Source organism: Anolis sagrei, chromosome 2 (genome assembly GCF_037176765.1).
Source record: "Anolis sagrei isolate rAnoSag1 chromosome 2, rAnoSag1.mat, whole genome shotgun sequence".
NCBI classification, from domain to species: domain Eukaryota; kingdom Metazoa; phylum Chordata; class Lepidosauria; order Squamata; family Dactyloidae; genus Anolis; species Anolis sagrei.
Window position 1 is genome coordinate 260,296,209 of NC_090022.1, and position 27,944 is coordinate 260,324,152.

Here is a 27,944-nt window from a genome sequence, read left to right on the forward strand (position 1 = left end):
AAGCAGTAGCTTTTTCATTGGTAGCCTCCCATTCAAGTACTAACTAGAGGTGACCTTCTTTAGCTTCCAATATCAGATGGATTTGGTGCATTTAGGGTATTTAGGCCCAAAGAGAGGTTGAATTAAATGTTCAATTTTGCAAGCATGAGTTGCTCCCAACACTTGTATGATGAGCTATACATGCAAGGTCTGAATCAAACTGAAGTCTTTTTCTGTTCATTCATTCATTGAAATTCTTTCAACCAAGGACAGATCAGTACAGAAATTTTTTGATTCAAGAAAAATTTTCTAGATCACATATTTTCTAGAGCACATGGGTAAAGAGAAATGTTTACATTTAATACCCAAACATTACATTTTAACTTTTCACACAATGTACATGTTAACAGTGATCAACTAATCTTATTTATTAAAGCAGGTACCTATTCCAAAGCTTTATGAGAAAAACGTGTATTTAACCAATAATATTAATAACAATGACATAAGCTGTCATCTTGTTAAAATGAAATAGTTAAGATATAAAATGAACCCCCAAATTAAAGCTTCATCAAGAAAGAAAATGTAATGATGGGAGCTATAAAAATGTTTTGATTATGAAGGGAGTTAGGGTCTGGTTTTACGATAAAACAATGAAAGCTTTATAATATACTTTGAAACCTCTGTGCCATGGATTGCAGGTAAAAGCTCTATTACAAAGCTGGTGAAAGCTGAGGAATTAAAATTATGTTATCTGAAACTTCTTGCCTACATGTTAATCCCTCCCCCTCAATTATTTTCTTTAAAATGCTAAGCAAAACTAGATATATTATGAGAAATGTTTCTTGTATGACAGAGAGGGAGGGAGAAAAATCGAAAGTTCTTGAGTGAAAGGTTATTCATTACTATAATGCTCATTATTTACAACTCTTTTCTGAAATATGGTCAAAATTTAATACTTAACCAAAAGTTTTCTGATTTACAAAGTTGACACTTTTCACATAGTCACACAAGTCATTGTTGCTTGAAATAATTAACAGTCTTACTTACTTCTTACTTGGGTTGCCTTACTTGTCAAAACTTTTATATTAATTCTAAACTAAAATTGGAAATTGGCTTGGAAGGCGATGTTGGTGAATTCTGGTGAAATGTTACTCTACTCTATAGCATAACATTATAATAATAGTATAATGTTTGTTTAAATATCAAATAAAAATTACATCTGTTATACAAAATGCACATGCATATCTCTCAGTCTTCCTCCTTTTCTCTGACAATATCAGCAGCTCCTCAGAAAATTAAGATTTACAAATCGATTACCCATTTACCAAAATGAGAAAAATTCCCTTTATGCTCATTTTCTTTTACTTTCATGTTCCTGGCTTGGTTAATAGAGACAGTTTTATGTAATTGCATTTAAAACAATACATCTTTTTCAGGCTTGAGGAAAAAGTCCAATAGAGGTGTCTGACTATAAGGGCAAAGGTCGGACTTTGGGAGGTCATGCCATGATACTTTAAGGCAGTGGTTCTCAACCTGTGGGTCCCCAGGTGTTTTGGCCTACAACTCCCAGAAATCCCAGCTGTTAGGATTTCTGGGAGTTGAAGGCCAAAACATCTGGGGACCCACTGGTTGAGAACCATTGCTTTAAGAATTCTTTTTCAAGAAGCTGATTTTTTAAAATTTACATTGTTGTCTTTTTAGTATCATTTCAAGTATATTATTTTAGTTTCACACTGAATAAAAATAAGTGGGTCCCAGTGGTTTACTCTTCTATTGGCTTTTTACTACCAGAACACCTGTTTTTTCCAGACTTTTTATTGTAAAAGAACTGTGTTGACTCAGCTACCCCAAGGTTATCGAAAGACAATAAAACAAACACCATTATAACAAAAACCGAGTTTTACTTTTACATAACAGAAATTGCCAACTTAACATAAAAGTAATTTATGTGTTTTGATCTATGTATTTTATTGTATGTGCTTTATATTCATGTTTTGACTTTGTTGTATTCTGCATTGAGTTATTAGGAGAGGCGTATAAGAAATAAAATGTGTTGTTGCTGTTATTATTATTATTATTAGTTATTCATCAACAAGATGTATATCTAATAATAATAATAATAATAATAATAATAATAATAATGGCAGCATTTTCACATCATTGTACTGCAAGCTGTATATACAACATTTTTATACAGGGGTTCCCAGAGACCTAAACATTATTTCATGTTTTGCTCCAGTTAAACATGTTGAGAAAGGTTGTGCTAGATCTTAAATAGTATATTTAAAATAGAGTATCTAGTTTGGACCTACATGACATTACTTGAGTGATACCACAGATTGCAGAAGAAACAGAATAATCATCTACAACACTATAATAACTAACTTTTGGGACTGTATTCCCCCCTACAACAGATTATTTGCAATGAAGTTGCCCAACAAATGAAAGTAATTAAAGCAATGAGAGACTTGCCTTGTTAAGTAGAAGTATTTATATATAGCAAATTTAGATTTCAAAATGATGAACCTAATGAGCCATGAATTTCTGAAAGTTGAAAATCCAATCAGAGCAACTGACTGTAAATAAGTACCAGGTACTAATCAAGTAACAAATGAAGAGCTTTTTATCAGTAATTTGGACTGAACAGCAACAATGAAATGTTGTGAGAAAAAAATGACAAAAGGAGGATAAATTACTCATTGCAGATCAGAGATCTGAGGATCCTTCTTGATTCCCAAAGCTGCTACGGTTTGCCAAATAAAGTATAGTTAGGTATGAGCTATAAACATCTAAGAGTCCTGTAAACATTACTAATTTTTTTCTGAACACAGGAGAAAGTAAAATGATTTACAAAGATGCTTCCAAATTCAGTTAGGCGCACATTGTGTCTGTTTCAAATCTACTTAAAACCAAATGTCACAGGACTGGCATTGCTTCAACATTATTTATAGCTTTAAGAATTAATGTGAAAGCAATTTCCTATGTAAAGTGCTAAAAAGTCTTTCTTTCTTTCCCTGAAAGGGCTGTTATGTTCTTGCTAATTTCATTCAACATAAGCTTTCTTTTCTTTCCTTACTCGTGAGAGAGTGTGCAGTAGCAACTCATGGATAATTATGCAGCAATAAAGCTCGCTCCTACTGCTACAACATGAATTCTTTAAGATGTATCTGTTCTTCTTTAACTCCAGTTTTCTCCAAAAAGAAATGATCTATCCTCTAAGGTATTACCCAAGTAGATGTGCACTTCCCATTTGTGCCTACATAAAATACTATTTATTTATTTATTTACAGTATTTATGTTCCACCCTTCTCACCCTGAAGGGGACTCAGAGTGGATCACAGAACACATATACGGCAAACATTCAATGCTGTTATACAATGACAAGGCAGACAACTGTACGTAGACAGAGGTATATAGGCTTTTCCCCATCTTCGGCATCGTGGAGGCTGTGCTCAGTTCCGGCCATGGAGGGGTGATGTCACTCCATCTTCCCTACCGAAGAGCTTTTGTGCATAAACTTCATCCTTTATCGAATTGCCAACATTCTTGCATTTCCTTATGGGTACCTTAAATACCTCCCTGCTTAAAACGGCGCCTATTTATTTATTCACATTGCTGTTTTTGAACTGCTAGGTAGGCAGAAGTTGGTTAAAAGGCCAGGAGCTCACCTCGACCCGGGCTTTGAACTGTCCACCTGCAGATGGTGGTTAACTTGCTGTGCTAAAGGAGATTCCATCTGAACATTAGGAAGAACTTCCTGACTGTGAGAGCCGTTCAGCAGTGGAACTCTCTGCCCCGGAGTGTGGTGGAGGCTCCTTCTTTGGAAGCTTTTAAACAGAGGCTGGATGGCCATCTGTCAGGGGTGATTTGAATGCAATATTCCTGCTTCTTGGCAGGGGGTTGGACTGGATGGCCCATGAGGTCTCTTCCAACTCTTTGATTCTATGATTCTATGATTCTAAAGCTCGGCCTCTAAGGTAATAATCTTAATTTTCTCAAAACTGATGCAACTCCTCCAAAAGGCAAGAATATGAGCTGGTAATATCATGACAACCAGATAAGAGTTGGCAGCTCAGTCGAATAAAAGAAAGGTGATATATGCATTTTTTTTGTTATAACCAAAGAAACTGACAAACAGTCCTCAATATGATATCAGCTGAATAAAAATATTTTGTGTTAATACTGACATACAATTCTTCTTCATTTATTTGGTCCATTTTTATAACAGGATTGCTGGAGAAATATTCAATAGAAATTCCAGAGTCTATTTTTAGTTTGATTCTGTACTTTTGGAATACGATACTATAAAATACTATACCTTATTAATAGTAAAAGTGAAAAAACTTTGATGTAAGAAACTAGGGTGTTTTGATAAATTAACATTAATAACAGATTCATTTACTATTTGCTTTTATATTTCTTCCAAAAATGAATGGCACTCAAAATGATTCTGAGCAGTAAAATGAGAAAAAACAAAGAAACAAACAAATCAAAAGCTAAGCACATATTTTGAAAACAATTAAAATTTGTCAGTCTATTGCGACCTGTTGAAACAAATTGATCTCCTTGATGAAGGAAAAGTAGAATAAACTGGAAGGTAACCATCTTAAATTTTGTGGAGAGATGAAAAATGACTGACACCCATCTATCCAAGATATTATATAGATCCACATTTCACTTTGATGTCATGAGGTACCAGTAAAAGGTGTGTTTGCATCAAAGTGGCAATCTCCTGGCGGCATATTATGCAAACAAAGCAGAAATCACATCTCTCAGAGCTCAAGAAACAGTGGTAGACCAAAAAATAATGTGCTTACCTACTGGAGTCATCTACAGCTAGGTTTGGGGATGAAAGTAGTAATAAACAAGAATATGGAGAAGAATCCAACTTGTATTCTTTATCAGAAAAGTCTTTTGAAACTGCTCATGAGCATTTGAGGAGTTGGAAGTACTGAGGATAGAATCGAGGGCATAGGAAGGCTAAGCACAATAATTACAATAGGAGAAACCAGTGGATATGTTTAAACCAGAAGAAGGCTCAGAACCAGAGAAGAATAAACAGTTTCAGTTATCAAAGATACAGCAGTAGAAGCAATTGTGTTTAATGTAGGGGGATAGCAAATGGAAACATTTTTTCTTGGGGTGAGAGATGGAAGTCATGATGCCAAAGTTTGAACTAGAGGGTAATGTATATAGATTGGTGTCAGGGAGATCATAATTGACTGTATTATCTTCCAGAAAGATGTAGAGGATAGTGTTGAGAATAATACTGACGTAAAAAAAAAGTTATGGAAAGTCACACCAAGAATACATGTCTGTACCAATGAGCACCCTAAACTGAAGTGTGTGATGAGTACTCCCAGTATCCATACTTCCTATATGCTGAAATGAACCATAATTCAATGTTTATACATGTCAACTATTGGTTCTTTACTAAAGTCTTCTTTCTAAATACAATAGTAATAATATGTAGCACTGGACTCAAAATGGACCTTCTTTTTTTCAACACAACTTCCCACTTGACTTGCCAAATCTGATCTGGCTCCCCAACTCCCCAACAGTAGGCTACACAACAGATATGGAATCAATTCTATCAGCACTTCTGTTTCAATAGAGAACACTGCACACAAACAAAGCAAGAGCAGCTAGTAGATCAACTGCTGCAGGCATGGATGATTCTTCTCTGGATTTTAATGCTGCTCTGAGTGGAAAAAAAAACTTTTGCCAGCAGATATACTGGTCATCCTGACATGATCTATAGCCTGATAACACAGAATTACTATTTTCTCATGCAGCTGGATATGTTTCAGTTTATAGAAATAATTCTCACTGGCTTCAATGCAACTAGATTTTGCAGAATTGGAAAAATATATTTTAATACATAGACAATAGCAAAGGTATTCTACTTACTGTTTTTAATTAAAGGAATAAAATTCTAGAATGAAATCATAACGGCCAAATACTACACTAGCTGATGGAATTTTTCTAATTTTAAAATTAAAAGGCCCTTCACTTTAACTACTGCATACTTTTTTCTGTATTTTGCACTACAAAGCTGAATACAAATCTCATTGTGCTTGTCATTTTGCTATGCCAGCCCACCCCCACAAAACCCAATTTATACAATAAGCCCCAAAGGCTGCTACTAATAGTACCCTATGTTGACAGGTTCAATTTAGAAAAAAATAATTCGATAAGGGTAACGTTCCACAAGAGTGAGCTGTCTTTCAAATGTCTCTTATATAGCAATATCCGTTTGCAGAAAGGTTTTGGAATTAACAGCTTTGCTCTTCTACAATTCTGTCCATCATGTGCAGACAGATAGCGAACAGACTATTCTGTGTTTGCCACAAGGAACAAATTTGCAGCTTCTAAGATATAGCAATATGGAAACCTGAAATTCATTTTTAATTTAATCTAAGAATAGTATTATTCTGAATACTTTGAAGCCCGGTCATAATTTAACTTAATAACCAACCAGGATAAAAATACTATTCATATTCCTGCTACTCTGCCTAGACATATAAACCTCTTGTGCAGTTTTACAAATCTTTAACACCCTTCTGAAAGTATATCTAGCATGTGATGATGAAGCAAGGAAAAATGTCCTGTGGAGAGCTTTTCATCATGAAGATGAAAGAGAGCTTCCAGGCTTTTTGGACTGAATCTTATTGGAAGTCTATGCAGAGACAGATGTTGTTGATTTTTAAAAAAATAGCAATTATTACTGTACATTGGTAAAGTATTAAATTCTCATCTAATTCATCACTTAGGAAGTATATCAATCAAATATGTTTCTGTGTTCCCCTCCAAAGCATAAATATATTTACCTCAGTGCCTTAGATTTTGGTAAGCATACAATTTCAAAAACCATAAGGAAGCTTGCTTATTATTAAAAGTCAACCTTCAAAATCATGACAAATATTCTATCCTTTACATGGAGGCAGAGGTTTAATAGAGATATAAAACAATCTTTAAATTCTGAGACAGTCCAAGTAGTATGCATGATTTTTATCAAATAATGATTTGTGAATATAGTGAAATTAGGGAAGGAATTGTTTGAAGGGGAAGAAATGGATTTAACGTCACTTGAACCTGGAATGAAATGATGGCTATATGCTCCTGTTATCAAAGCAATTTTGAGAAACAGTTATTAAATTAAATATTCAGATATGTTAAACTATCAACTATTATGATTCATTTCAAAAGGCTGAAATTCAAAGTATCTAAAATTTTGATTTACAGTTAGAACTATCATATAGAAAATGAGTTTGAAACATTTTGTGGGAGGTTTTTAAGAGTTGTATTTCAGTTGTGGGTTAAGTTCAGAGCAAGAAAAAGAGCTATAGCAAGGATGGTGGAGCAAGAATCTTACCAATTTGTACTAGTACAGTACCATGCAAAGCTCAGTTCAATTCTATGCATGTGTTACAAATAAAGAACAGTGCAACAGCTGCCTGGACTGCAACCCACAAGAGCTCATTTCTTTGCTTGCAATAACCTTTGAACCTTCAAACTAGAAGTCCTTTAGAAGTAAAATATTGTCAGGCTGCAAATGAGATTTCCTTTACATACAAAACCCTACCTGGGTATATAACAGGTTTCTATGGGCCCCTCCTCACAGCCATATAACCCAGAATATCAAGGCAGAAAATCCCACAATATCTGCTTTGAACTGGGTTATCTAAGTCTACACTGCCACATATGCTAGTTCAAAGCAGATAATATGGTATTTTATTCAGCTGTTTGGAAAGGGCCTGAGAAGGCCAGATGAGAAACTTTCAACACTCAGATGACCCTTTGTCTGAGATAAGTAAATGTGACTTGATAAGTGCTGCTTGAGACAGTTTGCAGTATCCAAATGATAAATTAATTAACCTAACCCTTACATTTGTGGGTTTGACTTTTACATACTTGATTATTCACAGATTTGATTAAAACAAATGGTGATGTCTGCTAAATAGCATGAGACTAAGGGAAAACAAGGCTGCAGCCTATTCCTCATTCCTAAACTATGATCGTATTTATTTGATTAAGGAAATTCATGAATTGCCTTCAGCAAATGCTGTGAAAGCAATGCATATCAGAAGAATTAGAGTAAAGCATATAATTCAACTACGAACCATACAAATACAAAAATAACATACAATAAACAAGCTAACTATTAAAAATAGCATTTTGAAAATAATAGAACTGCATCTGGATCCTAACATTACTATGTTGATATTGATTCGTTCAGTTGCTTCTGACTCTTCGTGACCTCATGGACCAGCCCACTTCAGAGCTTCCTGTCGGCTGTCGCCACCCCCAGCTCCTTCAAAGTCAAATCAGTCACTTCAAGGATAACATCCATCCATCCATCTTGCCCTGGTTGGCCCCTCTTTCTTTTTCCTTCCATTTCCCCCAGCATCAGTATCTTCTCTAAGCTTTCCTGTCTTCTCATTATGTGGCCAAAGTATTTCATCTTTGCCTCTAATATCCTTCCCTCCAGTGAGCAGTCGGGCTTTATTTCCTGGTGTATGGACTGGTTTGATCTTCTTGTAGTCCAAGGCACTCACAGAATTTTCCTCCAACACCACAGTTCAAAAGTGTCTATCTTCCTTTGCTCAGCCTTCCATATGGTCCAGCTCTTGCATCCATAGGTTACTATGGGGAATACCATTGCTCTAAATACGCGGGCCTTCACTGCCAGTGTGATGTCTCTACTCTTCACTATTTTATTGAGATTGATCATTGCTCTCTTCCCAAGAAGGAAACGTCTTTTGATTTCCTAGCCAAAGTCCACATCTGAAGTAATCTTTGCACCTAGAAATACAAAGTCTTCACTGCCTCCTTGTTTTCTCCCTGTATTTGCCAATTATCAATCAGTCTGGTTGCCATAATATTGGTATTTTTGATATTTAACTGCAACCCAGCTTTTGCACTATCTTCTTTCACCTTGGTTATAAGGCCCCTCACCTCCTCACCACTTTCAGCCATCAAAGTGGTATCATCTTCATATCTAAAATTGTTAATGTTTGTTCCAGCAATTTTAACTCCAGCCTTGGATTCATTAAGCCCTGCATGTTGAATGTTCTGCATACAAGTTGAATAGGTAGGGTGAGAGTATTCAATCCTGCCGTAATCCTTTCCCAATCTTGAATCAGTCGGTTGTTCCATGGTCTGTGCTTATTGCTACTTGGCCGTTATACAGATTCCTCAGGAGACAGACAAGGTGAATAAAACATAAATAGATATATTTCTGGAACACCCTGCCTTCCTCCATTATCGAACGGGTATTGGCAATTTGATCTCATTCCTCTGCCTTTTCTAAACCTAATTTGTACATCTAGCAACTCTCACTCCATGTATTGCTGGAGTCTACTTTGCAGGATCTTGAGCATTATCTTATTGGCATCTGAAAGAAGTGCCACTGAACGAAAGTTTGAGTATTCTTTAACATTTCCCTTTTGGTATGGGGATATAAGTTGTTGGTTTTTTGTCCTAATTTGATGGCCTTTATATTACTATACTTTCTCCAAATGAAGGTTTTCAGAAATAATGTTATTGTACATTTCCACACTCATTTGATATTAAGTAAGCCTGATAGTTTGTGATTCATGATGTAGCATTCCTATTAAATGGGCAAGAATTGTAATGATATGAAACAACTTGGTTTATCCTACCAGGTGCTGATGTGGAAGGCTCTACCAAATTTTCACTTTCTTCATCAGTGCTGCCTTCATAATCTTCTTCTTCAGCTTTACTTTCCGGTACAACCCTACAACAATATTAAAGCATGTTCTACTCAGATAATATTATAGTTTTATATATTTTTTACAAATAGATGCATCAGCATTTTGATTATGTAGAACACACAGTACAGTACACATAAAAGATAGCAAAACTGGCCAGCATTTATGTGATGAAAAACAGATTTATGCCACTTTTGAATGACCATTGCTTTATATTTTAGGTCACAGTAATGAAAGTTATATTTCCAAAAAAAGTTTGTGAAATGCAATATTGATCCAAATTGAAAATTTATAATGGAGTTGATAGAATCTGATTTTCATACCCTTCTTCTTCCAGAATATTTCCAAGAGTCTGTGGGACACTATTAAATTGGTGGGCAGTGATACAGAGTGATGTAGAGGACTGAGAAAATGTAATATCAGGAAAAGACAGTGTCCATGTACAGTGGACTTTAGAGACAATAAAGTCAGAGGGAAGATTTGGCCAAGTCCTTCAACCCATTTGCTCTTTCAGAACTAGTCTGAGTTGCTGCTCTAACTTGCAATGTAAGATCCAATTTTTAATTTTGCATATGTATTTTCATTTTGTTTCCTCTCTCTTGTTTCTCTCCTTTAGCTTCATCTCTTGTTTTTTTTAAAAAAATCTTAAATGAATGTGGTTCCATTGCTGACATTTTCCACAAGTGATCAGTGCATAACCCTGTTTTGGGGCCTGAACTCCAAAAGCAAATCTTCTAATTTTCTAGGACATTGTTAGTTTCCTCAGAGTGACAAATGTAAACTTTAACCTTCAAATACTATTTAAAAAGGAGTGTTAAAATAGGCTGCATCAGTTTCGTCCAACCTGAAGTCCTTTCCAATTCCATACTTTATTATTTAAGTAGAATTGAAGAGATTAAAGTGCAGAATGGTTAAAGCTATCTGTTCTTTAGAACACAACATAATATTTCAGTTCAAGAATACTCGATTAAAGTTGTGTCGATTATCAAAGAAATAATTTGCCTATACCTATTTTAAGCAAAAATCTTGAAATACAAGGAAAATAATATACAGTACCTTGCTTGTGTGGCTTTTACTGCTGTTTCCTCAGACTCCTTTAAACATTTCTGTAAGTTCCTTATCTTTGCTTTCTTTTCGTTCAGGACCAGGATAAACCTTTTATACAGCTCAGTCTCTAGTTCTTCTTTAGCTTCAACACATTTTTGTAACCTTTAAAAACATTTTAAAATAAAAATAAGGCAAGGTCTCCAAAAAAACACATTGTTTAGCAACCTAAATAAAAATGTCCAATACAGCATAAAGCACATAAACATTTATTTATTTATGACTCAAGTTCGGTATGTATGTCAATTACTACAATCCAAGAAAAATGAATTTGTTAGGATGTCTCTTCTGTTGGTGTTAATCACTTATACACATAATCAATACCAGTGGGAAAATGTGGAAGTCTTTTAAATAGGTTGTCGAACCTTATATGTTGAAACCTTCATAAGAGCAATCTTTAAAACGGTTTATTTGAAAAGCCTAAAGGCTGTATATGATTGCATCCACTAATGCTTGTCAGCCAGAGGAATAGGTACCACTAGCAGATAGCCACCCCTTCTTTGCTGAAGATCCCTAAAATCACACTCCCTAAATCCTAAAGATGATTTGAAGACAGCCTCAACAAAAAATAACATAAAAAGAATAGGGTGGGTTCCTGCACCACTAAAAAGAAAAGCAGTTAGCAAACTGTTCACCCAAAACCAAAAATATACACATGTAAACGTAGCCAGGTTGCACAGCCTTGTATAAATAGAAGAAAAAAAATTGAATTTTCTAGAGACTACTTCAAGGCTTCTTTTATGATAAAACTTAAAAGATCTAAAGGTCTTTAACATGTTGGGAGCAGCTGGTGAGGCAGGCTTATCTGCTCTTCTCTTTTCTTCACTATTCTGTTGTTCACTCAAGTAAGGGATTCTAGAATTCGCTTCTGCTTATCTTGCTTGTTATAGGGAGAGTAAAATAGACTCCCACTCTTTCGCAGCTCAACTTTCCTTACAATGTTTACTACAGAAATGTTACTACAGTCAACAGCAACAATTTTGCTTCTCCCTCTCTCCTTTGCCATGCTCACAATGTTAAAAAACCTCCATCCCAACAGAGGATGAGGGAGAAAAGGACAGACTGGACAGATGTAAAAACACTTTGTAAAGAGAACCTGCATTATCAGGGGCTTTGTTAATGGAAATACTGGTATGGCTGTAGTTAAAACTGTAAGTTTAAGATGAGAAGTTACTTACACCACTGCTAAAGAGTTTCTCTATTATGGTGTAAAAAACCGTAAGAGTCATTAAAAGTGAGGGAATGAGTTATAAGGGAATCAAACAACTTAAGTTAGTTCCTATCCATAAATAAGTCGACTGTTTCAATAAAAAGATTTCTTCAGCATCCCAGTTCTAAAAACAGTACAAAAAACTGTAAATAAGCTTAAGGCTCATTTACACTTCTACTTAAATACAGTCACTTCTTTGATTCAATTTTAATTAACCTTCTTCAAGCTAAACCGGGCACTATTTAAAATATCTCAACTTTGCTTACATTCAAAACTCTGTTTGTGTTAGCAAATGCTGATATTCTGCGTAACTGGACACCAGTACCCCATTTTAGAAACAAACTGGTCACACAAGCTAACCATTCAGTATATAACACAGGTAGCATATGATAAATGAAATGGGTGTATCTAATGATAGCTGCCTCCTGGATTAATGTAGAAGAGCATACTAATTTTATCTTATAAAATATTGGATTTTTGCAGATCCGAATGTGTTTTTAAATTATGGTTGGCATCCTGCCCAAGTGGTTTAGGGGTTGGGGGGGTTGAGGGTGTCTCAGGGACACATCCAGCCATTTCCGTGTAGCTGGACATACAACAACAGGCATCTACAAATGACTCTGTGAATCTTTGGAATATGTCTGCAAATGTCACTCTTGCAGCACACCTACCTATAAAAATATCTGGGGACATTCTCTTCCTCCTCCCCCCCCCCCCCCGCCCCCACACACACATACTTACTCTAGTAACATAGAAATGGCTGTGCTGAGTAGGTAGAAGTGTTGTATTGCTTATGAGGTCTTGAGAAAGGGGAGCTATGTAATATATGAACATCTCTCGATGCATTGTTCATATTTGTATTCCTCTGACTTAAATTCCAAGTTGATTTCAACATGCATATCATTACTGTAACTAAAAATAATTATAGTCCAATACTGGGGGGGGGGGGGGGGAAACATATACGGTAACCACTATCAATAGATAAAACATTTTATTTATTTATTTATTTACTTACTTTATTTATATACCGCTTTTCTCATCCCTCAGGCGACTCAAAGCGGTGCACAACATCAATACAAAACATCATGAGACAAGTATAGGGCAATTAAAAACAATTGTAACATAAATCATTAAACATCCGTATAACAATCATTAGTGCCTCAACAGTAAAATCAGAATCCAGTCTCATCATCCATTATTCTGTATTCCTATGTTCAATTACACTGTTTAATCAAATGCTTGTTCGAACAGCCAGGTCTTCACTTTCCTCCGAAACGCCAGCAGGCAGGGGGCCGATCTGATATCTGCAGGGGGTAATGATACAAACCCCAAGCAATCTATATAATACAAATGTAATGTTCATTTGTGGGATTAACATAACTCAAAAACCACTGGATGATTTGACATAATTTGGACATAATAAACCTATCAGGCCAACGAGTAACCATCACTCATAAAAACACTGAAAAACACAACAGAAGGGACTTAAAAGGCCAAAAAAGCAAAAAGACACTATAGTGCATACGCAAAAACAACTCCCCCAGCAAACAAAACACACAACAGCATATCCACACTCTCTTCCAGACGACAGCTCCCAACATCCCCTAAACCAGGCCCTTTAGGAGAGGAGGATGATCCAAATGCACTGCTTTCAAGCTGCAAGCTTTCTTCTCCTTGGATTGATTTGAGAGCATCCCAATCCTTGCATATTTCCAATTTCCTATTCCTGGACTGCAGCTCCCAGCAATCCTCCAGAGAGATAGATTAGAGATAGATAGATAGATAGATAGATAGATAGATAGATAGATAGATCAGGAAGACTGCTGGGAATTGCAGTCCAAGCATAGGCAGAGAAAGAAGAAAGGGGAAAAAGAGGAAGGGAAAGAAAAAGGGGGGCAAAGGAAGGGAAGAGGAAGAGAAGAAAGCAGAAAATGAAAGAAAAAAAGGAAAGGAAAGAAGGAAGGAAGGAAGGAAGGAAGGAAGAGAAGGAAGGAGAGAAAGAAAAGAGGAGAGAAAGAGGGAGTGAAGGTTGACCACAGCAACGTGTGGCAGGTACCGCTAGTATATAAAATGTGTCTACAATTGTAGCATAGCTAACATACAACTAAAATCCATGGCTATTGTGCCTTTTATATTATTATAAAATATTGATATGGCACACACCAAATTGTAGAAACAAGTTCAAGCAATCATAGGAACAAACTCTTATAAGAATCAGTAAGAGCAATATGATATTGGACTATCTGGAGATAATGGCCACCTTCAGGTGATAAAGACGCAAAAAGGCTAAATTTGCTTTGAACCATCTTGTCTCAGCAACTGAAAAAACAAATTATTAGCAAACAGCCAAAAAGTGCAATCATTTCTCAAAAGCACCAAAGAATTTTAATGTTAGCAAGCTACTGGCAAACTTTTATGACTTCTAAAAAACATATAATTCTGACATGTAACAGCCTTTAAACAGTAATTCTGTACTTCTTTATCTAAAGTAGTGGTTCTCAACCCGTGGGTCCCCAGATGTTTTGGCCTTCAACTGCCAGAAATCTGGTAAACTGGCTGAGATTTCTGAAAGTTGAAGGCCAAAACACCTGGGGACCCACAGGTTGAGAACCACTGGTCGAAAGGCATAAAAAACAACAGTACTAACAGTCCCATACCACCCCCCAAAATTCTCAGGGTGGTCCACGAGAAGGCCTTACTGGTACATTGTTTAAACTGATATGTTTATTCATCTCATGATCTGATCACCATGCTCAATATATCCCATATGGATGGGGGTATTGGGATAACGATACAAAAGGTTTGCTAGGGTAGATCCTCTCTCACTCAGAGTCAGCCCCACCCCGAAATCAAACTCAGTCCCCCCCCCCCCCAATCAAAATCCTGGCTAAGATAATGAATCCAAAGAAAGTCCAAAAAGAGTTGCACAGTTTGCTACTGGACCTGAAGTCATCAAAAAGAAGCTTTCCATGAGTACTAACCATTCCAGTTTACAGAAATGAAGAAAGCTGTTCTTGGAATTCAACACTCTTTGTAAATTCTAGGCCATGACCTACAAAACATTTCAAAATGCTTCTTTTATTATAAACTATAAAGACCAGTTGTATTGAACATACATTTTGGACCAATTTTGTCCCTTTAGAATATTAGGAAATGTTAAAATATCACCAAATATAGGTTTTAAAAGATTTATATATTTAATAAACAAATCATATCATTATTTTAAGAATTACTAACTTAGTCTCCCCTAATATGCTTTGTGGATATGTTACCTGATAAGTAATTCATCTAATTTAAATGCAAATGCCTGGGTATTATTACCATATAGATCAGCTGAATAGCTCTTAAAAGCAAGATCATATATACTAATCAATTACCAAGAGATTTTCATGTATACATCAAAAATACTGTTATGTTGAGGTCAGTTAGAAATGTTAAAATATATAAATTAATACACAAAGATATATCTGTGCACAGTTTGTTAGAAAAGCAAATTAAAACAAATGTTTCAGAAAGTTGGGATAAGCTGATTCTTGCAACCTTTTCTGTGCTGTTCCTGCAGGGTTCAAATACATCAGTTCTGCTCATGCACTAGCCATGGGACACTGTCATTTGGAAAACACACATCCATCATTCCATTCAGTAAGAAGGCGCCTGGAAACCTTTGAATTATAACCATTTAGCTGAAACCCACATATCTGTAAGTAACTGCTATTTAATTCAGTGGAATTTGCTTTTAAGTAAACTCATATAGGATTGCACTGGGGGGAAAATAAACCAGGTGTAATTCTGCTTTTATCATTACTAAAAGTGATTATGCTAATATCAGCAAATGACAAATTTAGCACAGAGAAATGCCACACAAAGATTCCACTAACAAAAATTAGATAGCTTCCTCCTTTTTGAAGATTAAAACATAATCCGTTTAAAGCGAAGAGGGCATTTTAAATAATATTTAAATATTACATCTATAATGTATTTTTCAACTTAGTTGTCATACTAATTGACACTCGTATTATTTTAAAAAAACATTTCCATCACTTTTGTTGATGAATACCAAAACATATATGAAAAGGATTTTTATTACTGAACTACATGTAAGGGGAGATGTCTATTGTCTATTTATCAGGTACATATGTTGTGTTATATGGGGATGGAAACATTGCATTCCACAAGCCATACATAGTCTTTGGGGACCCTCTGTGGTGTCTGATATCCTTAGAGGCCCTGCCTCTAAACTTTAGTTGAAAACTACCCTGGAGTATAAAACTGGGCATTGGCTGGAAATTCTCCAAATGTGGCCAGAAGTGGGTTGCTGTAGGTTTTTTCGGGCTATATGGCCATGTTCTAGAGGCATTCTTTCCTGACGTTTTGCCTGCATCTATGGCAAGCATCCTCAGAGGTAGTGAGGTCTGTTGGAACTAGGAAAAAGGGTTTATATATCTGTGGAATGACCAGGGTGGGACAATGGACTCTTGTCTGCTGGAGCTAGGTTTGAATGTTTCAACTGACCACCTTGATTAGCATTTGATGGCCTGGCAGTGCCTGGGGCAATCTTTTGTTGAGAGGTGATTAGATGTCCCAGATTGTTTCCTCTCTGTTGTTTTGCTGTTGTAATTTTAGAGTTTTTTTAATACTGGTAGCCAGATTTTGTTCATTTTCATGGTTTTCTCCTTTCTGTTGACATTGTCCACATGCTTGTGGATTTCAATGGCTTCTCTGTGTAGTCTGACATGGTGGTTGTTAGAGTGGTCCAGCATTTCTGTGTTCTCAAATAATATGCTGTGTCCAGGTTGGTTCATCAGGTGCTCTGCTATGGCTGACCTCTCTGGTTTGAAGTAGTCTGCAGTGCCTTTCATGTTCCTTGATTCGTGTTTGGGCGCTGCGTTTGGTGGTCCCTATGTAGACTTGTCCACAGCTGCATGAAAGCCTTCGACAATACAGTGGCCAGAAGTAATTTTTGGTTGCTCAGAAAACTACTCTTGGTCACCATCAGAAGTGATGCTTCATACCATATAGGATTGATTTAACAGTGCCCAAACTGGCCCACTAACCATACCAGATGCCCACTCCTACACTATATTAATAGCAGGAAATATTGGTGTGTCGAGTATGATTAACACATTGAGAACATTCAATCCTATTGAAAAAAATAACTATACCCATGAAGTTTCTTTGCATGTGACCCCTAAGACATTTATGGCATATTCCAAAATCCGACAAAATAACGCCAAGCACATTTAATATAGCATTTATATGCCTTTTGTAAATCAACATGAATACTTCAACAGTCATATAAACAGATATAATATGTAACAATTATATTACATTGTTACCATTACTTTTGCAAGGCATGAAGCTTGCAGGTATCAATACAAGGATAAAAGTCAGGAGGAAAATATCTTATCAAAGTTATATCTTTGAACTTACTGGCCCTGCACATCATTCAGATCATTTAGAAGTATCTCATTCTCTTTTTGAAGGTGCTCATTTTTGGCATGGAGTCCTACAATGAAGTCTAGGCAATAGCTAATCAGCTTGCTGATGACTTCAGTTGGGCTTGGGATTCTTTGTAGCGTCAATGAGCCAAGTCTAAACTAAAACAAAGAAAAACAAATTATTTGGTTGGAAAAGGAAGATGAATTTTTAATCAGAAACATGCGATTTTCATTCTATAAAGGATATCCCAATATAAGTACACATTGAGCATTCCCTATCCAGAATTCTGAAATCCAAAATTTTCCACATGATAGCTGAGATAGTGACACACTTTGCTTTCTGATAGTTCAAGGAATATAAACTTAGGTGCCAATGGTACCTAACACCTCAAAAACTCCAAAAATGTTATCAAAATACTGAAGATAAATGCTGGAAATGTGAAGAGAGTACCGGAACATTTTATCATATGTGATGGTCATGAAAGAAAGCTATATATAGAGGGGGGGGGGAGGAAATATATGAGAAAACTAAAAAAAATCAATTCAAACTCGAATATTTTCTACTTCGAATTAAAGACTTCAAAACAGAGAAAAATGATGACAAAATACTCCAGTATCTAACAACGGTGGCTATTTATTTATTTATTTCGAATACTTTTACTCCGCCCTTCTCAACCCCTGGGGGGACTCAGGGCGGCTTCCAATTGGCAACAATTCAATGCCGCATAATAAAATACAAAACAGCAATAATTATAATAGTTAGAAGCATTAAAACTTTAAACATTAAAACAATATACTTACAGTCCACTGAGCTATTACCAGTCTGGTGGTCATTTATCTAGCCATATACTATGAATGAGAATTCCATTTAACTTATCCATAATCCATTTCCAAGACATTTTCAACATTGTCAATTGTCATTTCCACCTAATTACCCGAAGACCTGGCCCCACATCCATGTTTTTATCTTCTTTCTAAAGGTGAGGATGATGATGACCTCATTTCCCCGGGAAGTGAATTCCACAGGCGGGGGGCCACCACCAGGAAGGCCCTGCTAGAATAACATATGCCCAAAAATGGAAATCAAAAGAACTACCAACAATGGACCAATGGATACTAAAAAGTGACAGAAATAATGAAAATGAACATATTAACACAATTACTCAAGACACACAGAAAAAAAATGAAACAGATTGGTCAGCATTGATGCATTTTATGAAACAAGAAAAAATGAATTGGATAGAAGAGATCACTCATTGAAACAAAATCTGTTCCTCAGAGGAAGAGACATGAAGAGGAATAGCAGTAATGCAACAATTGGAAAAAATGACATTAGAAGCATCCAAGGAGAAGATTGGAAGTCAATTCTATTTTTCTCTCCCCCCCCCCCCCCCCCAATCAGACTCCTTCTTCTTTTCTTATTTTTTTCCATTTTCACTCTTCTGTTTTTGGAGCGTATCCAACCCTCTACCCTTCCCTTGATTTTAATACTTTAAAAATACTATCTTATTCTTTCAATAAGATTATTTTAAAGAAAATGTATACATGAAAATCTCTTTGGAACACTTCTGGTCTCAAGCGTTATAGACAAGGGATACCAGTCTTTCTCTTTGGTATAACTAGTAAAACAAATAAGACAATTCATATTGAAGGGCATTTTTCACTGATTGGGTGCAAAAGTATAAGTGGTGTATTTGAAGTACTTCCAAAAGCTTGGTGTCACTTCCTTGCAAAATGTTTTATGTCTTCATCTGAAAGGAGAAGTCATCCACTAATTACATCTGCACATGACACAAAAGTTGATAGATGCATGCAGCTGGAGGCCAACAGGAAGATGTGAATTGATCTGTAGAGATTTCAGAAATCTGCAGAAGTTAATGAAATGGGTTTTGTCCTAGTCGGGCGGGGAGTGGGAACAAAAAATAGTTCTTTGGGAAAGGAACTAGGAAAAGTTAGAATTCTACAACAGGGAAGGAAACGTCTCAATTGTCTACATACTGTATATAACATTTCTCTGTTAAGCTCAAGTTTTCAATCATTCTCAAACTAGAAAGAAAAAGCATTGCTTCTTGAAATGCATTATTGAGACCTTTTTAAAATATGTTTACTTACTCTTTCTAGCTTGCTTGCATCTACTTGGGAATGAAAAATAGGGTGGCCTTCTACACTTACATGCAGAAGATTTTTGTTTTGTTTTGTAATGTTATGTTCTTATATTTTCATCAGTTGCTAACACATCTGGATCCTAGCTTATTTGCTTAATATCCATTGCCCCAAATACTTTCCTATATGAGGCATTCAAACTAAATATTATTCAAATAACAAAATATAAAGCATGTTTCTGTACCATCAAATTGACAGTTAAGTAAATCTTATATTTTAAAAAGTTTTTTAAAAAGTAATATCCTCTGAACTGAAGGTCAGTTTTTACGTATTCCTACTTGACCTTTACACAATGGAAAACTTATTTTGACAAAATAGCCATCTGGAAAAATAATGCCATTTTATTTGCTAAGTTAATCAGTAAGCAGTTGTGATTTTAATAAATTGTGTCATCACTCTCCCCAGGGACAATAATGTTCAATAGTAACCATGCCACTTCTGGGTGTGGCAAAGCCACAGTATTACAAAATACACTGATGAACGTGGAAAAGCAAAAGTAGCTTTCTTTTGACGAAGTCAATAAAAACAAACAAATATAGTTCTTAGTACCTAAAATAATTGTTACAATGTGTTGCTGAAGGCTCTCATGGCCAGGATCACTGGCTTGCTGTGACTTTTTTGGGCATGTTCCAGTTGTATTATCTCCTGGCGTTTCATGTGTATCTGTGGTTGGCATCCTCAGAGCTCTGTTAGAGGTGAGGCAAGTGAAGTGTATATATATCTGTGGAATGTCCAGGATGGTAGAAAGAACCCTTGTCTATTTGAAGCAAGTGTGAATGTTGTAATTAGCAAGCTTGATTAGCGTTGATTAGCCTTGCAGCTGCAAAGTCAGTTAGTGAGGGTATTTGCAGAGGTAGCCTGGCTCCTGTGCCTGGAGGCATCCTTTGTCTCAGAAGTGTTAACTGGCACTTGATTTCAGAGGACTGGAATTCCTCTGTTTCTGTGTGGTGCTGTCTCATGTTTTTTTAATACCAGTACCCAGATTTTGTTCATTTTCATGTTTCCTCCTTTCTGTTGAAATTGTCCACATGTTTGCGGATTTCTAGGGCTTTTCTGTGTAGTCTGATATGATGGTTGCAAGAGTGGTCCAGCATTTCTGTGTTCTGAAATAATATTCTGTGTCCAGGTTGGTTCATCGAGTGCTCTGCTATAGCTGACTTCTCTAGTTGAATTAATCTGCAGTGCCTTTCATGTTCTTTTATTTTTGTCTGGGCGCTGCATTTGGTGGTCTCTATGTAGACTTGTCCACAGCTGCATGATATACAGTAGATTCCTGCAGGGGTTATCCTTTGCTGAACCTAGCATTTGTTGAATTTTCTTAGTTGGTTTGTAGGTTGTGTTTCTTCATCAGCTTCCCTATGCAGTCAGTGGTTCCCCTGATGTATGATTCTCAAATGTTCTCACCTATACTGTACTTCTGCAACATACTTTGATTGTGGCCAATCAAAACATTATAAAGTGTGTTAGCAATATGCATAAAGACTTCTCTTCAAGCAGGACACTGTGGTCAATATCTTGAATCAGCCTTGTGTACCATACATGCAGAAATCCATACTGATTGACCAAATGTGTAAAGCCACCAATGTCAGAAGTGGCAGGTGAATATGCATCTGCAGTTACACCATCTCCACAAAAAATCGCAGGACCTCAGACTGGACACAACTGAATGTACAAAGACAATAAAGCTATTCTATTCTAGATGTTGCTGACTGGACAAAAATGCAGCCACTTCCATGGAGTAAAGTATCACTTCCATGGAGTAAAGTACCACTTCCATGGAGTAAAGTTGTTGGCTTATGTTCTGAATAGTACTAGAGTACCTGGTTTAATGGGAAACCCTACATATTTTTTTAAATGCAAAAACAGATTTTTTTTATTTCATGACTCATTTGATAGGACTGTGATTACTTTGATTTGAGCAGATTAACTAGTTTTCATAATAGAAACTCAACTCACACTTGCCAAATCATAAACAGTCAATCATGAATATTTAACTACCTACTGATAAATGTAACCGTCCTAAATGGAATTGTAGGGACATATGAATACAGATTTACATATGTTATCAAGCTTGTAATTTACTGTTAAAGCACATTACAGTTGACAAAAGTAATATTTAATTGTTTAAAATAGCCAGTACCTGCATTTACAGAAGCATGTTAAAGCTGCTTTTCAATTGATCATATTTATAAGCCAGACTGGCTTTTTTATATATGAAAAATAGCTTGAATAAAACACAACTGAAATGTCTAGCACAATAAATGTCAGGTATGCAGAGAACAAGTCTTGAAAATGACTTCCCTTTCAGGTGTTGACCTTTTAGGCTGAGAAGTAATGAAAACTATATAAAGTGCCTCTTAAACATACCCTTGAAATTAATATGGTAGTTGTGTCTAGTAATTTAAGCCTAACTGCTCTTGGATATACAAGTAATCAGAAAGTTAAAGTATCAACAATAAAGGAGGGAGCTATTTCCCTTTTGAATTTTGGTTTCTAGTTTGGAAAGTCAATGTATACCCCCGTGAATATGAATAAGCATGAGATAATGCCTAGACTGAGACAAAATATACACTCTCCAAAACTGAGTACTACAAACTATTTTCCAGCATGAGTAATAACATTATTTCCTTTCGAAAAATTATAGGCTATTTTTTGTGTGTTTGCTACTACTAGTAAAACTTGACTGAAGTGAAACCCAGTTAAAACTTGACTGAAATGAAACCCAGTTAAAACTGACTAGTAAATCACTTACTAATTGTCTATAAAACTAAACCTTTTTTTGGTTATACTGCAGCAAGGCTTACCTTTGGATTGCAGTTCCTGCATTTAGTAGTTCTCTTATTACGCCACTGTTTTACTTTATTAAGAAGTATTTCAGTTTGTTGCCATTTCAGGATTTAAAGTTAGCAGGTATGTTTTTTCTCCTTAGGTGAAGTCAGTAATGTCTTAAAGGAAAGAGTATTCAAAATATTTCTTCTGTTTTGATTACATTCCTTTGAGACACTACTGCCAATACTTAAATATGGTTATTAAAAACCATGCAAAATGTTATGTACAAGTGATTCGATGGAATTTTTCACCTTTGACTTTCGCATCATCCATCATTTTATTACATTATCAAAACATGCTTCAAGATAACTATGGTTAATTTGAAACAAGCTAACATAAATAAACCTTATTGTTTGGACAAATTACAAACTTCAGCTAGGCAAAAACTGAAATGAAAGCTCCTGAACTTCCTATGGCCTTAGCAGAAGAGATTTAAAAAGGAAGGTAAGCCCTAAATACCAAAGTACAAATTGTCCCCACATAGCATTCAAAAGACAAGAATGAAAACTGGATTAAAGCACAGAGGTGTATTTTATCAGCTTTGTCATTTTGAACAACTATACTTTAGATCACAAACTTATTGCTCAATTTAGAATAAAACTAAAGAGATCAGGGAAAACACACAGACCAGTTAGATATGATCTCACTAACATTTCTAGCGAATATGCAGTGGGAGTGAAGAACAGATATAAAGGACTAGATTTAGTAAATAGAATCCCAGAAGAACTATGGGCAGAAGTCCGCGACATTGTTCAGGAGGCGGCAACTAAGTACGCCCCAAAGAAAAAGAAAACCAAGAAGGCAAAATGGTTGTCTGCTGAAACGCTGGAAGTAGCCCAAGAAAGGAGGAAAGCAAAAGGAAACAGGGATAAGGAGAGATATGCCCAGTTAAATGCACAATTCCAGAGGTTAGCCAGAAGAGATAAGGAGCTATTTTTAAACAAGCAATACATGGAAGTGGAAGACGACAACAGAATAGGAAGGACAAGAGACCTCTTCCAGAAAATTAGAAACATTGGAGGTAAATTTCAGACAAAAATTGGCATGATAAGAAACAAAGATAAGTAACAACCTTAGATATGCAGATGATAGCACTTTGATGGCCAAAAGCAAGGAGGAGCTGAGGAGCCTTCTAATCAAGGTGAAAGAAGAAAGCGCAAAAGCTGGGTTGCAGCTAAACATAAAAAAAACAAGATTATGGCAACAAGAATTATTGATAACTGGGAAATAGAGGGAGAAAACGTGGAGGCAGTGACAGACTTTGTATTTCTAGGTGCAAAGATTACTGCAGATGCAGACTACAGCCAGGAAATCACGCTTACTTCTTGGGAGGAGAGCAATAACCAATCTCAATAAAATAGTAAAGAGTAGAGATTTCACACTGGCAATGAAGATCCGCATGTGAGAGTTGGACCTTAGGGAAGGCTGAGCAAAGGAAGATAGATGCTTTTGAACTGTGGTGTTGGAGGAAAGTTCTGAGAGTGCCTTGGACCGCGAGAAGACCCAACCAGTCCATACTTTAGGAAATAAAGCCCGACTGCTCATTGGAGGGAAGGATAGTAGAGGCAAAGATGAAGTACTTTGGCCATATCATGAGAAGACAGGAAAGCTTGGAGAAGACAATTATGCTGCGGAAAATGGAAGGAAAAGGGAAGAGGCGCCAACAAAGGGCAAGATGGATAGATGGCATCTTTGAAGTGACTGGATTGATCTTGAAGGACCTAGGGGTGGTGACAGCAGACAGGGAGCTCTGGTGTGGGCTGGTTCATGAGGTCACGAAGAGTCGGAAGCGACTGAACGATGAACAATAACAACATACTTCAGACAGTAAGAACATACAGAGGATCTTTCTGCAACATACATCAGAAGAGGATGCTAGGCCATATTGTTGAAGAAGACACAGTGGTGTTGTGGGTTGAGTGCTAGACTAGGGGCCTCATCACAAAGGCCAGGTGAAGCTTCCTACTTCACCTGGCTTCAAAGCATCATTCTTCCGCAGAGGACTCGTGCTGTGTCTATTTGAGCCAGCAAAACACGGGAAGCCGCCCATGTTGTGGGGGAAGCCTGCAGTAATGCTTTCATCCTGGTTGAGTGCGGGGTCTCTGCTGGAAGTCACACAACATCATCTGATGGCCAGCATGGGCTCCATCCAGAAGTCACTTTTTTAGGTGAGTGTGATGAGGTCGTAGGACACTTAGAGATCAGAGATTTGACTCCCTTACCCTGATGGCTCAAATGAGATCCTTCCTAGAGGTAGAACAAGAGGAGGACATACCCTTTCCATTTATTTTTTGCAAACCTTTTAAAGTATAATTGCCATTCCAGAGTCGCAGTAAGCAGAAGCACATCTTCCCCACACCCAAAATATCAGTCTAAACTACATAAAACTACAGGAAACTAAAAAAAACCTATTTTGGTATTTTATATAAATAACATCATTTTAACATTCCATTATATATAATCGGACTTTAGCATCTACAGATTTTTAAATCCCTGAGGAGTTGGGTTGGGGCTGAAACTAAAGCCCAGTGTATATCAAGAGCTCCCTCCCTCCCTCCCTCCCTCTCTCTCTCTCTGTGTGTGTGTGTATTTCCCATAACCAATCTGGTTGCCACACTTTGAACCAATTGGGGTTTGCAAATTGGTATAATGGTAGCCCAATGTATAGCGCATTACAGCAGTTATGTTAAATGTTAAACCACACAAGAAACAATTTCTCAAAGACAACTTAGTATGAATCCCTTTCATCAGGAATACAGAGCTCCCATCCAACCACACCAAAATAGTATTCTATAGAGCAGTGGTTCTCAACCTGTGGGTCCCCAGGTGTTTGCCCTACAACTCCCAGAAATCCCAGCCAGTTTACCAGCTGTTAGGATTTCTGGGAGTTGAAGGCCAAAACATCTGGAGACCCACAGGTTGAGAACCACTGCTATAGAACAACACAAAATGTTCAAGCCAACACTGGGACCATTCAAACCCCCCCCCCCCAATTTTGTTTGGACTGTAACCTTTATTAACCCCCAAATCACTGGCTATGATCACTTGAGTTGATGGGAAATGTATTCCAACAAATGAAGAACCACAGATTGCGAACTACTCACCACTCATAGAGAATAGGCTACAGTAGTATCATTCAGAATCCCCAGTAACTTTTACAGTGAAGTGAGAGAGAATCAGAAAAATCATCATTTCTCTTGCCATCTATTACAGAGAGACTGGGGAAGGACTAGATAAACATATGGTGATGTTTTCAGTCACAACCGTATGATGAGTTTCATGCCTGATTTTTCCTCAAGATGCAGGAGGAAATAGAAAGTGCTCTACAACGTAAGCAACAACATTCTGTGTAGTCATAAGGAGTTTCCTTGCATGTCTCCTTTCCGAAAGCCTGACCCCATTAGCTTTCAAGATCAGAATATGCTGTCACAGTCTGGCAGGATACAATGTGCTAGTAAGCCAGCGTTATCACTGTTTCCAGAGACGTTGCTGTTCAATTTCAATGAAATACATTGCGGTATTTTGTGGTAACTATGTAAATAATGACCCTGCTGCCCGGCACCTAGCTGCTAATGGTCATGAAAAACAAAGGACTAATTCAAGCTTGGTACAATATCAACCACTGCAGACTATGGATATGAACTTCCGCTATAAAAGATTTGAGGGCATTTTGAATCAGTACATTTCAGAAGAGTGTATATGTTTACAGTGTCCTGCCATTAGGCATTTCTGAGTGAGGACTTCATTATTTCTACATATGTGCCTAGATTAACAAAGTTGATACCCGAGGGGCACTTGTTTCATTGATTTATTTATTGGAGCCTTGTCTAGTGTATACAAAATGTACATCTGAGACAAATTGTGTGGAAACTCCTAGTGCACTCAGCAAAAGTTAGAAAATAATAGTATTAAGTCACTTACATCAAGAAGTATTTTGGATTGGATATACGGCACACACACAAATGTTCATTTCTGCAGCTGTCCTCCAAGTTCAAAACAGCTTAAGAGCAATATAACAAAAATATGTACTACGTGAAATGGACTTCAGATGTGTTCTGTACTTTTCCTGTTTAACTAAATGAATTATGCATAAAAGGATATATACATTTTTATATTAAGGCTGCAATCCTATGCAATTCCTGCCACTGAGAAGGTTCTCTTTCATGTTCCCACCAACTGAGCTTGTAATGGTGGTGGGACTGAGAAGAGGGCCTTTCCTGAAGATCTCAAGGCCTGAGCCGGTTCATACCAGGAGATATGATGTGCTAGATTGCCTGGACCTGAACAGTATTTAATGTACAGATGTTTTGCATGGCTCTTCTGTCTGTAGATGTGATTGATCACCCGTTTCACAGCAGTAAGTGAATTGCCACATCTGTGGTAGTCTTAGGGTATATCTGCATTATAGAATGAAAACAGTTTGACAACACTTTAGTTGCCATGACTCAATACTACAAAATCCTAGAAGTTGTAGTTTGGTGAGGCACCGGCACACTTTGACAGAGAAACTTAAAATCATTGTAAGACTACAGTCCATATACTTCTCTAACATTGAGCCATGACCGTTAAAGTGGTATCAAATTGCATTAATTCTACAGTGCAGAATATACCCTATGACTACCACAGTTCCATTACTGCAATGACAAATGTGATCAACCACATCTACAGTCATTCACAATATCTGTACATTACAAAGAATTAACTTGAACTATTTTTTCTTCAATACAGATTGAAGTACATATGTTTGTCATGAAAAATGGGATTAGTCATATTAAATATATATTTTACATGAATCAGACCTTAATATCAAAACCTAAAGTCATATTTTATGGATTTTGCTGGGTATAGTGACACTCACTCCTGTCCTATGGAAGTGGTTAAAGTTTGTGATAACTGATGCATTTAAACAAATATTTATTTACTGAGGTGAGACATTTGTGTTCAAAAATGAACACTAGGAAATGTTAGAATTAAAGGAGAATGCTAATTTATGGAACCACGATCTATCTAACAGCAAAAAAACCCCCAAAAAACAAAAACCACAGGCTTTTTAAGAAAGATTAATTCAGCCGATTTTTGTATGAAAGAGTATTGTGAAATAGTTTTCTTGCTTCATAAAAGCCAGAGTCCAATCAGCACTACTGAAAAAATAAAAATAAAATGTTGTGTGAATGATGAAGTAAAACATGTGAATGAGGTCAATGATGCAATCCTTTCCACTATTACCATCCAGTTCGTGACTAAACTGTACAGACCTTCCCATGATGCTTTAAAAACAATCCATGCTCCATCTTGTTATAGCCTTCCTTTCAGCATGACTTTCAAGTTCCTTTGCAAAGTCTGGGTGGCATCCCTGTAATGACTTTTTTTCATTTGACCCAAGAGCATTCTAAGTTACTAATTATTTTAACATCTCATATTTTAATTTTTGGATTATTTGGAGGAAACTATTTATTGTTTCAATTCTGTATTCACCCGCAAAAGCAG

The 27,944-nt window shown here is 36.5% G+C and overlaps 1 protein-coding gene across 1 annotated transcript in view; it reads right to left on the bottom strand.

Moving 5' to 3' along the window:
• Nucleotides 1-27,944, bottom strand: part of XRCC4 (X-ray repair cross complementing 4) — a 110,520-nt gene that overhangs the window by 53,853 nt on the left and 28,723 nt on the right. The window contains exons 4-6 of the mRNA XM_060761733.2: nucleotides 17,458-17,624; nucleotides 10,770-10,922; nucleotides 9,645-9,739 (exon numbers count right to left, since the gene is read on the bottom strand). Of these exons, the coding sequence (XP_060617716.2) occupies nucleotides 9,645-9,739; nucleotides 10,770-10,922; nucleotides 17,458-17,624 (415 nt within the window). The remainder of the gene's footprint in view (nucleotides 1-9,644; nucleotides 9,740-10,769; nucleotides 10,923-17,457; nucleotides 17,625-27,944) is intronic.